The 11,390-nt window shown below is 49.3% G+C and overlaps 1 protein-coding gene across 1 annotated transcript; it reads right to left on the reverse strand.

Annotated features, from left to right (window-relative positions):
• Positions 1-4,601: 4,601 nt before the first annotated feature.
• LOC129030034 (uncharacterized) lies at positions 4,602-10,445 on the reverse strand. Its single transcript, XM_054474805.1, has 3 exons — positions 10,411-10,445; positions 9,236-9,487; positions 4,602-4,830 (listed from the first exon to the last, which is right to left on the reverse strand). The coding sequence occupies exons 1-3, from the start codon at positions 10,443-10,445 to the stop codon at positions 4,812-4,814; spliced, it is 306 nt and encodes a 101-aa protein (XP_054330780.1). The 3' UTR covers positions 4,602-4,811.
• Positions 10,446-11,390: the final 945 nt, after the last annotated feature.

An 11,390-nucleotide genomic window follows, 5' to 3' on the forward strand; every position in this document is an offset into this window, starting at 1 on the left:
ATATATAGCATACATTATATTATAGATACATGCGTAAATATATATGTGTATATACATATAAATGTATATGTCTATAAATGTAATATATTTATATAGAAGGTAAATGTATATACAATGTAGATGTATATATACATGTAAATGTAGATGTATGTAAACATACATATGTAAGTCTGTGTGTATATATACACATATGCATACACACACAAACACATTTAGGGTTTGTTTTGTAAATAAAAATGGATCAAGATGTGCCGTTCTTTGTGAGCTGAGGCTTCTGTAGATGTGGCTGGCTGGCATCTCCACCTTCAGGAGGCCTTACGCACTCCTCACTATGGAGCTGGGCTGGGCCCACTGGACCCCCAGCCATGCCACGGTGCTTCTCGAAATGGAGTCACTCGGGGTGGGGAGGCAGCCTGCCCCACAAAAGCAGCACCCCCTGGACTCAGCCAAGCCTCTCTAGTCAGCCCCTCTGGAAGGGCCTCTCAGGCCCTGGGGATCCCACGCAGAGGACGCTCTAGGCCTGTGGACGAGCCTGGGAAAGAAGCCAATAAAGGAGCAATTTCGAAGTGAGAACGTCCAGAAACGTGCAGATGGCCTGGGTAGGAGGAAGGCCCAGTTGGAGGAGGAGAGGGAGGGCGGTGGCTTGGGTTATAGGGTCAGGAGGTGTGTCAGGCGGAACACAGAATCCTGTCTGGCTGATAAAAGGGGGCTTGGCAGAGCTTGGAATAGATAGGGAGGGTTAAGAGCTGCGAGGCGGAAGATGCTTGAGGTGGGGTTGATGAGAGGAAAAGGGTCCCAAGAACTGCCATCTGGATTTCTGTATAGCTGAAGGCCATATGCAAATGTCTGGCTGCGTAGAGTGGGCTATCTACATCCAAAGGGCAGAGAGAAGGGCCCCTCAAATGCTGGATGGAGTAGCAGGAGCTGCCTTCATTTCCAGCATGAAATTGGGCTGCTGTCACCATGACAGAAACTTTCTGATCAGCTCGTCCTCCACCCCTTGAACCCCAGCAGTCGAATCATACTGTGTTTGTCATGGTGACATGTTACGGAACCAAGTGCTTAACAGAAAGGAAATGGACTCTGAGAGAGTCCAGAAGGATGCCTGGATTGTTCGCAGAATTGAACAGACCTTAGGAACTGGAACTAATACTTGATTCTCTCTCCTCTCTTCTCGCACTGTCTCTCTCTCCTCTCTTGCTCTTGCTCTCTCGTGCTCTCTTCAAGTCTGTCTTGTTTTTATTTGGCTCTGCTTGGCCTCCTCTGTAAACAGTCTGACTCCAGGTGGGGGAAAGTTGCCCCCTGACATCCCTGAATTTACATGCTCCTAGCTTACAGCCTCAGTGGAATTCTTCCCAGAGCCTTCTATCAACTCCAGAGAAGAATTCTGACTGGTCCTGCTCAGTCTGGCACCATCTCATTATTGGGTACTCTGATTGCCCAGGCTGGAGGGCTATGGCTGAAGGACTGAGGGCAGCCTGTTTCTAGAAGGAAATGGGATGGAAAGGGGCTGGTCAGCACTAAAAGAATAGCAACCAGAGGCCATTACACATGGTTTTCAGGATAAAGTAAAAAAAATCAGCCAGGCACGGTGGCTCAATCCTATAATCCCAGCATTTTGGGAGGCTGAGGTGGGTGGATCACGAGGTCAAGAGATCAAGACCATCCTGGCCAACATGGTGAAACCCCGTCTCTACTAAAAATACAAAAATTAGCTGCGCATGGTGATGCGCACCTGTAGTCCCAGCTACTTGGGAGGCTGAGGCAGGAGAATCGCTTGAACCCGGGAGGCAGAGGTTGCAGTGAGCTGAGATTGTGTCACTGCACTCCAGCCTGGCAACAGAGTGAGACTCCGTCTAAAAAAAAAAAAAATCAAGATAGCAGAGGCCCTCCATCAAAGAGCACGCCGTCTAGTTAGGGAGATGAACTTGGAACAACAGAGGGCAACAGAAAGTGCTACTGGCTGGCTGTCCTCAGACCACTTTGAGACCACTCAGCTCTTGAAAAAATTAGAGTACAAACGTGGTATCCCTACTCTGTAACCAATTAACTCACATTTTTTAGGCCGCAGCAGCTGGAGGCATCGACCCTAGGAAGATGGATCCTAATTATGGCAGGAGTGCAGTGTGGCAAAGCAGAAAACGCAGACAAATCGAGTTCAAATCCTAGCCCTCTACCAGCTGTGATAATCAACTCAACCTTTTTAAAGATTCAGCAAATAAAGTTGACACAATTAGTAGCCTCCTTCCTAGGCTGTTGTGAGGATTAAGATATGTATATTAGGTGTTCACTAGAGGATATAAACGAGTACTCAATAAATGAGATGTAGCCAGGTGCGGTGGCTCACACCTGTAATCCCAGCACTCTGGGAGGCCGAGGCAAGTGGCTCAACTGAGCTCAGGAGTTTGAGATCAGCCTAGGCTACGTGGTGAAACCCCGTCTCTACAAAAAATACAAAAATTAGCTGAGTGTTGTGGCTCACGCCTGTGGTCCCAAGCTACTTGGGAGGCTGAGGTGGGAGGATCGCTTGAGCTTGGGAGGTTGAGGCTGCAGCGAGCCAAGATCACGCCACCGCACCCCAGCCTGGGAGACAGAGTGAGACTCTGTCTCAAAAAAATAAACAAGATGCAACCTTATGGTACAGTATTAAGACCTATTACTAACAATGACCCTTGCTGCTGTGGGTAGAAAGCCACCCAGGTGCCAAAGCAAGAGATTGAAGGCACAAACTGTTCCAGTATAATAAAGAAAATAGAATAAGAAAAGTTATACTAGAAATAGGTTATAGAGATGATTATATATGGATATTATCAATCATTAGTTTTAGTATTAATCTCTGCTTTACTATTATAACTGAGGAATAACCAGCCAGTACAGAGTCAGGAGCTGAAGGAACATTGTGAGAAGTGACCAGAAGATAAGAGTGTGAGCCCTCTGTCAGGCTGGGCGCGGTGGCTCACGCCTGTAATCCCAACACTTTGGGAGGCCAAGGTGGCGGATCACGAGGTCAGGAGATCGAGACCATCCTGGCTAACACGGTGAAACCCCGTCTCTACTAAAAATACAAAAAATTAGCCAGGCGTGGTGGCGGGCACCTGTAGTCCCAGCTACTCGGGCGGCTGAGGCAGGAGAATGGCGTGAACCCGGGAGGCGGAGCTTGCAGTGAGCCGAGATCACACCACTGCACTCCAGCCTGGGTGACAGAGTAAGACTTCGTCTCAAAAAGAGTGTGAGCCCTCTGTCACGCCCGGATAAGGGCCGCTTGTGGGCTTGTGTGCCTGGGAGGGCACCTGTTACTTAGCGGACCGTAAAAGGGGGTTTCCCTTTCCTTGGAGGCGTTAGAGAACACCTGCTCCACCAGCCTCTTGTGGGAGGTTGGACATCAGCCAGTCCTACCCATAGACATCCAGAGGCTTAAACGTCTCCCTGTGGTGCTGTGTTTCAGTGGTCACACTCCTTGTTCACTTTCATGTTCTGCCTATACACCTGATTCCCCTCTTAAGTCCTTAGAAGATAGCAGTAGCAGAAATAGTGAAGGTATTAAAGTCTTTGATCTCTGATAAGCGCATAGAAAAAATGCTGACACATGATGTCCTCCCTCTCTGCTTCAGCTACCACAAAGGGAAGGGCCTCTGGTCTGGTGGACACGTGACTTGCTTGACCTTATCAATCCCTTGAGATGACTCACTCTCCTTACCCTGCCCCCTTGCCTTGTATACAATAAATAGCAGTGCATCCAGACATACGGGGCCACTACCGGACTCTGCACATTGGTGGTAGTGGCACCCTGGGCCCAGCTGTCTTTCATACTCTCTCTTAGTCTTGTGTCTTATTTTTCTACAATCTCTCATCTCCGCACACGAAGAGAAAACCCACAAGGCCCCGTAGGGCTGGACCCTACATGCTGCCACAGTGAAATTGTTGGAATCCAAGCCCCAGCTCCCTCCCTCTTTTCTGAGTGATCCTTGCTTCCCAGATGTCACCCCAAGATGCCTTTCCTGGGCAGAAGTAAGGAATCCCAGCCGTAAAAGGCAGATGGGCAGGATACTTTGAGGACTTACTTTGGGCTGGATCCCTGGCAGCTGGTTTGGCTGCAAGGCCCAGAAGCCCACTAAAGCTGCTGAAGTCAAGGGGGACTTAGAATAACCATCACAGCATTTCATGGAATTCAGTTGTAGGAGGCAGGATGGGCATCAGCATAAGCAGGGTTTCCCAGGTGGCTGCTCTCTCTGTCCATCCTTCCGTCAGGGACTGTGTATGCTGTGCTTTTGCCCTTCTGTGGATCGGGTTCCTTCCCTTGCCCTCCGTCACTGATTTCCAGCTGGCACCCTCACGGCTGACCCCAAAGGTCTCATGTCCTAGCCTTCATAACCTTCCAATCCTTATACTGGCACCGACTGACTCTGTCTCTGACTTGGCACCAAGTTTCTGGGACAGAGACTGTGGTTGCCTGGCTTCGGTCAGGGTCACTTGGGTTCAATGAGCTGCGACAAGTAATGGTAGAAGCGCACTGTGGCACTGCAGCCTCGACCTCCCAGGCTCAAGTGATCCTCCCACCTCAGCCTCCCAAGCAGCTGGGACCACAGGCACAGGCCACCACGCCTGGCTAATTTTTGTATTTTTTTGTAAAGACGGGGTTTCACCATGTTGCCCAGGCTGGTCTTGAACTCCTGACCATCTACTGACAAGGGATGGCTTCTTTCTTTGACAAGGGAACACTTCTAGCGGTGAACACTTCAGAGCTGGCATCCCAGGCTCTCTCCTCAGCTGCCTGTTCAAATCTGTGCTGGGTTGGTGGGCTGCCTTGTGTTCTAGCTTGGCTGATAATATCTGGAGAAGAAGAAGAAGATGTGTGAACACTTTGAAATAGAAATTTTGGTGTTAGTTTCCTAGGGCTGCTATAACAAAGTACCAGAAACCAGGTGGCTTAAAACACAGAAACTTATTGTCCCACAGTTCCGGAGGCTTAGAAGTACAAAATCAAGGTCATGGCCACTTTCCCTCTGTGTCTGTGTCCTTCTATGGCATTCTCCTTTTTATGTGTATCCACATTTCCTGCTGTTATTTATTTTATTTATTTATTTATTTAGAGACGGAATCTTGCTCTGTCGCCCAGGCTGGAGTGCAGTGGTGCGATCTCAGCTCACTGCAACCTCCACCTCCCGGATTCACGCCATTCTCCTGCCTCAGCCTCCCGAGTAGCTGGTACTACAGGCGCCCACCACCAAGCCCGGCTAATTTTTTGTATTTTTTTTTTAGTGGAGACGGGGTTTCACCATGTTAGCCAGGATGGTCTCGATCTCCTGACCTCTTAATCCACCCGCCTCGGCCTCCCAAAGTGCTGGGATTACAGGCGTGAGCCACCGCGCCCCAGCCTATTTATTTATTTTTTTTTGGAGACAAGTTCCCGCTCTGTTGCCCAGGCTGATGTGCAGTGGTGCAATCACGGCTCACTGCAGCCTCCATCTCCCAGGCTCCTCCCCCATCAGCCTCCCAATAGCTGGGACTACAGAAGTGAACCACTATGCTCGGCCCATTTCCCTCTTATGTAGACACCAGTTCTACTGGATTACGGCCCACCTCAGTGACCTCATCTTAACCTGATTACATCTGCAAAGACCCTATTTCCAAATAAGGTCACATTCACAGCTACAGGACTTCAATCTATATCTTAGGGAGATACAACTGGACCCGGTTATAAGTGTCTACGCTGGATATGGTGGTGTGTACATATAGTCCAGCTATGTAGGAGGCCAAGGCTGGAGGATCGCTTGAACCCAGGAGTTTGAGACCAGCCTGGGCAACATAGTGAGACCCCCATCTCAAAAAAAAGAAAAAGACTAAAATGTCCATAAATAAAATGTAGTGGGAATACAGCCATGCTCATTCTATGGATAGCTGTGACAGAGACTATACACAAAGCTTAATATATTTACTATCTAGGCCTTTACAGAAAAAGTGTACCATTCCCTGCCTTAAAGGATGGGGTGAGAGTTCACAGGACAGAGCGGGCCAAGGGCGTCTTAGGCTGAGAGGACAGCAAGGCCAACCACAGCGAAGGTCAGCAGTGCAGCTGGTGGATGGTGGTCCTGGAGCTCTGGAAAACAAGGCATCTCATGAGCTCGAGTTAAAATAGAAAGCATCTTGAGTTGAACACCCTCAGAATCATGCCTTCAGCTTTTCTCCCTGGTGGAGAGGACAATATGGGAACTGGAACCCTTTCACACAAGCAGCCCAGGGCGTATCTGGAAGGAGAAGAGGCCTGGGAGGAGCCCAGGATGTCTGTGGAGTGACCTCAGCCGGTCCACTGGAGGGAAACCCAAGTCAGGCTGACTGTTTTTCTCTGGGAGAGCCAAGGGAACCCCGGGGCACTGCGTTATTTGCTCCTTTCCTGTCTGGTTGCATTTTCCTCCAGTTGCCCCAGGGAACCTGTTTCTGAGCCTGATGGTCCGTCCACTTCCAAAGACCAGGCCTCTTGCAGCGGGAAATGTTTGGGAAGCCCCTTGTGACGTCTCCTGCCTGCCTGGTGGAGAGACTTCCCTTTTTGATGGTAGCTGGTCTGTGAGTGGTGAGACCACAAAAGATCAAGGGACCCCCCGGAGGATTCCCTTTTTCAGTGTTTGTCAGTTGACTGTGCTCAGGGAGGGCCTGGAGGATGTTACCTGAGTTTGGCAAAAAGGACCTCATACTAACCTTGCTAGGTAGATACGGCAGGGGAAATTATCCCCGCTTGACTGTTGAGAAACTGCAGTTCAAAGAATGTTCGTTGATTTGCTCAAGACGGTATGGCTAGTCCTGGCAAGGCTAGGCGGCATCTCTGCCTTCTACCATCCTGGCCCGCCATTCCCTCCTTTCTTCCACCTGCCTCTTCTAGCTCAGCTTATCCCCTCTTTCTATTTATTTATTTACTTATTTATTTTTTGAGACGGAGTCCCACTCTGTTGCTCACGCTGGAGTGCAATGGCGCGATCTTGGCTCACTGCAACCTCTGCCTCCCGGGTTCAAGCGATTATCCTGCTTCAGCCTCCTGAGCAGCTGGGATTACAGGCACGCGCCAGCATGCCCAGAGAATTTTTGTATATTTTTAGTAGAGATGGGGTTTCACCATGTTGGTCAGGCTGGTCTCAAATTCCTGTCTCAGCCTCCCAAAGTGTTGGGATTACAGGCCTGAGCCACCGCACCTGGCCTTCCCCTCTTTTAATTGATAAGATGACATAGCAGCATTAAAGATAAACATTTAAACTAAAATCTCTGGGCTGGGCGCAGTGGCTCACACCTGTAATCCCAGCACTTTAGGAGGCCGAGGCAGGTGGATCATGAGGTCAGGAGATCGAGACCATCCTGGCTAACACGGTGCAACCCTATTGCTACTAAAAAAATTAAAAAAAATTAGCCGGGCGTGGTGGCGGGTGCCTGTAGTCCCAGCTACTTGGGAGGCTGAGGCAGGAGAATGGCATGAACCCGGGAGGCGGAGCTTGCAGTAAGCTGAGATTGTGCCACTGCACTCCAGCCTGGGCGACAGAGCGAGACTGTGTCTCAAAAAAAAAAAAAAAAAAAAAGAAAAGAAAATCTTTCAAATACCACCGTTTATATAACACATTTCTATATATGCACACACGTGCTTTAAAAAACAGCTCTAGGCCGGGAGTGGTGGCTCACACCTGTAATCCCAACACTTTGGGAGGCCGAGGCGGGTAGATCATCTGAGGTCAGGAGTTTGAGGCCAGCCTGGCCAACATGGTGAAACCCTGTCTCTACTAAAAATACAAAATTAGCCAGGTGTGGTGGCACACGCCTATAATCCCAGCTACTTAGGAGGCTGAGGCAGGAGAATTGCTTGAACCCGGGAGGTGGGGGTTGCAGTGAGCCGAGATCGCACCATTGCACTCCAGCCTGGGCAACACGAGAGAAACTCTGTCTCAAAGGAAAAAAAAAAAAAAGAAAAAAACCCAGCTCTAGTAAAATTGTAATTTACAATTGTAATAACACTGTATAGAACAAAACACACAAGTATAAGTAACATTTGGGAAATCTGCATTAGATCAGCAGGTTACATCCCCGTCAATATGCTGGTTGTGATATTGTACTATAGTTCTGCAAGATGTTACCACTGGGGAAAACTGGGTAGAGGTGGGATCTCTGTATCATTTCTTTTTTTTTTTTTTTTGAGACGGAGTCTCGCTCTGTCACCAGGCTGGAGTGCCGCGGCCCGATCTTGGCTCACTGTAACTTCTGCCTCCCGGGTTCAAGCGATTCTCCTGCCTCAGCCTCTTGAGTAGCTGGGACTACAGGCACATGCCACCATGCCCGGCTAATTTTTGTATTTTTAGTAAAGACGGAGTTTCACCATGTTGGCCAGGATGGTCTCAATCTCTTGACCTCATGATCTGCCCGCCTCGGCCTCCCAAAGTGCTGGGATTACAGGCGTGAGCCACCACGCCCGGCCTATATTTTCTTATAACTGCATGTTAATCTGCAAGTATCTATATAACATTTTCGATTAAAAGAAAAAGCAATTCTGAAGGAGTTGAGATCCATGAGAATTTACCATTTCATATTAAACCATTTTTTCATTAAGATTACATTATAAACATTTCCCCGTGTTTCTACAGACCTTGCAATAATCACTTACTGGCTACAGGGCATTCCATCTAGTGGGTGTAAAACCGTCCCCTTAACCATTCTCCCTTGCTAGGTGGGGAGGTTGTTTTCAATTTTTAGCTCGCACTAATAATGCCACAATGAACATGATTATGCCTAGGGCACGGTTATTCTTTTGAATTATTTCATTAGGATACATTCCCAGGGAGTGGGGTGCCTGGGCATAAGGTTCTGGACCTTTATGACTGTATTAGGTATTATTAATTTAATATTATTATATCTGTATTATTGCCCTTTCTAAGGTACAGATCGGCTTTTCCCCAAGTGAGCAAAAGTTCTCTGGCGCGCCTTTCAGCATTCAGATTTGTGGGGGAAAACCTAGGGCCCCCCACTTGTTTCTGCCTGCATAGTGTCAGGCCAGAGATTTGAGTGGCAGAATGACAGAGGCAGCAGAGTGCAGCTGGAGGAGCTGTGACGGGCGTCACCCTCCCACGGGCCCCGGGCGGGCGTCCGGGGACCTCCTGGGACTCGGTGGCGCCGGCGACCTTCTCCCCAGAGCAGCAGAGGCCGTGAGCGGCCCTGCGGGGCCATGAGGGCGCGCGGCTTTCTTGAAAACAGAGTAGCCTCTGCTCACCCTGCAGGCGCTCTGGAGCTGCAGGAGGCCATTTCCAGAAGGCACCGGATTCGGCCTAAAGCGGTGGCGAGACCGCTGCGTCCCTCGGAGCCCGGTGGGGAGGCCTTGGGTGCCGAGCCCCAAGGCTCCCGGGCGATCGCCGCCCGTGAGGCGCCGCCGGAGAAGTCCGGAGCCCCGCCGTCCCCAAAGCCGTCCGCGGCTCTGCGTCCCAGTCCCGGGCGAGCGCCGCGCAGAAGCCCGAGGACCCCACGCCTGGGTGGGGAAGGCGCGGCCTCGCCATCTTGCTGGGCCGCGCGCCTGTGCAGTGTTCACCTCTTTTGGGATTTTATTCTCTTGTTTCATTTAACTCATTAAAAAAAATTTTTATTTTACTTTTTCTTTCATTTTAGTTTTGTTTTAAATTTTATTAATTTAATTAAATTTAAATTTTATTAATTTAATTTTAATTTTAGGTGGTTTTTTTTTTTCAGTTTGGATTGCCAGGTTAAATGCAGGACATCCAGTTAAATTCAAATTTCAGATAAGCAACAGATACATTTTTAGTATAAATCTATCCTGTTTAGGATGTCCTATTTAGTATCAGAATGTCTCCAACGTTTTGTCCTGGTTTTTTTTGTTTGTTTGTTTTTTGAGACAAGGCCTTGCTTTGTTGCCCAGGCTGGAGTGCAGTGGCACAATCATAGTTCACTGCAGCCTCCAACTCCTGGACTCAAGGGATCTTCCTGCCTCAGCCTCCAGAATAGATGTACACCACTACACTCAGCTAATGTTTGTATTTTTTGTAGAGATGGGGGGGGGTGGCGTCTCGCTATGTTGCCCAAGCTGGTCTCGAACTCCTGGTCCCAAGTGATTCTCCTGCCTTGGTCTCCCAAAGTGCTGGGATTCCAGACATGAGCCACCACTCCTGGCCTGGCCTGTATTTTTATTTGCTAAATCTGGCAACCCAATTTGCGGTAGAACCCCTTCTTTGGAGGACATCTGACTCAGAACCCTAATACCTACCCAATGACAGCAGGTGGTCTGTGTGAACTGGGGCCAGGACTAGGGGGTGCAGGAATGTGAGTGTCACCCAGTGTCTCCCAAACTGGCCTGAGGAACTCCCTGAGCAGAACTGAACCACTGAACCTCTCTTACAGGGGCTGAACTCCCCAAGGGCAAGACAGCAACAGCCGCACCAGGTAGGGTCTGTACATTGGATTATTCCAGCCATGGCTGGCTCCTGTCCTCTCAAAAGTCCCTCACGGGCTGGGCACAGTGGCTCACGCCTGTACTTCCAGCACTTTGAGAGGCCTCACTTGAGGCCAGGAGTTCAAGACCAGCCTGCCCAACATGGCAAAACCCTGGCTAATCAAAAAATTAGCCAGGCGTGGTGGCACACACCTGTAATCCCATCTACTTGGGAGGCTGAGGCACAAGAATAGCTTGAACCTGGAAGGTGGAGGTTGCAGTGAACCAAGATCGTGCCACTGCACTCCAGCCTGGGCAACAGAGCGAGACTCTGTCTCAAAAAAAAAAAAAAATCCCTCAGGCCCATATCCTGTGAGCAACAAGCTCTGAAGGAGGGGCCCAGGTCTGCCACTATGGGATGTGGGCAAGTCACTGGCCTCAGTTTCTCCATCTGTGAAATGGGGCTGTTGTTTGGGCTGCTGGAGATAATCTACATGAAAGTGCCTGGTGAACCTGGACACCCAGAGACTCTAAAGCATGCTTTTTTTTGTCAGCTTTACTGAGGCACAATTCACAAACAGTGTCATTCCCCAATTTTAAGTATTAACTCAATGCATTTTGACTGATGTTTACAGTTGTGTGGCCACCGCAATTGCGTATATATACATATATAAATATATATGTTGAAGAGTTGAAGGCCATAGCCCTTCTTTGAGGAATTCTGGGTCTGGTGGAGAAGCAGACCACGTGTACTTGACCACTACACACCTGTGTGAGCAGCAGCTGAGGAAGGAACACGGGGGCCAGCGAGGTATGAGGCCACTCTTCTGGCTGTAACGCCCTAGATAGAGCATTTAGTCTGGCCGCCTCTAATGCAGCCACATCAAGCCTTCAGTCCCACCCTTGCTGGGTCTGGAATACCCGTGCAAAGCCACATTCTCTTTCCTCTTTTATCTGGCAGAGGCTCATTCCTCTCCATGTTTCAAGG

Source organism: Pongo pygmaeus, chromosome 12 (assembly GCF_028885625.2).
Source record: "Pongo pygmaeus isolate AG05252 chromosome 12, NHGRI_mPonPyg2-v2.0_pri, whole genome shotgun sequence".
NCBI classification, from domain to species: Eukaryota; Metazoa; Chordata; class Mammalia; order Primates; family Hominidae; genus Pongo; species Pongo pygmaeus.

Coding starts and splice junctions, on each gene's coding strand:
- LOC129030034 (XM_054474805.1), bottom strand. CDS start 10,445: ATGGCTGGAATAATCCAATGTACAGACCCTACCTG. Junction 9,488..10,410: donor CAATGTACAGACCCTACCTG/GTGCGGCTGTTG, acceptor TTCCCCACCCAG/GCGTGGGGTCCTCGGGCTTC.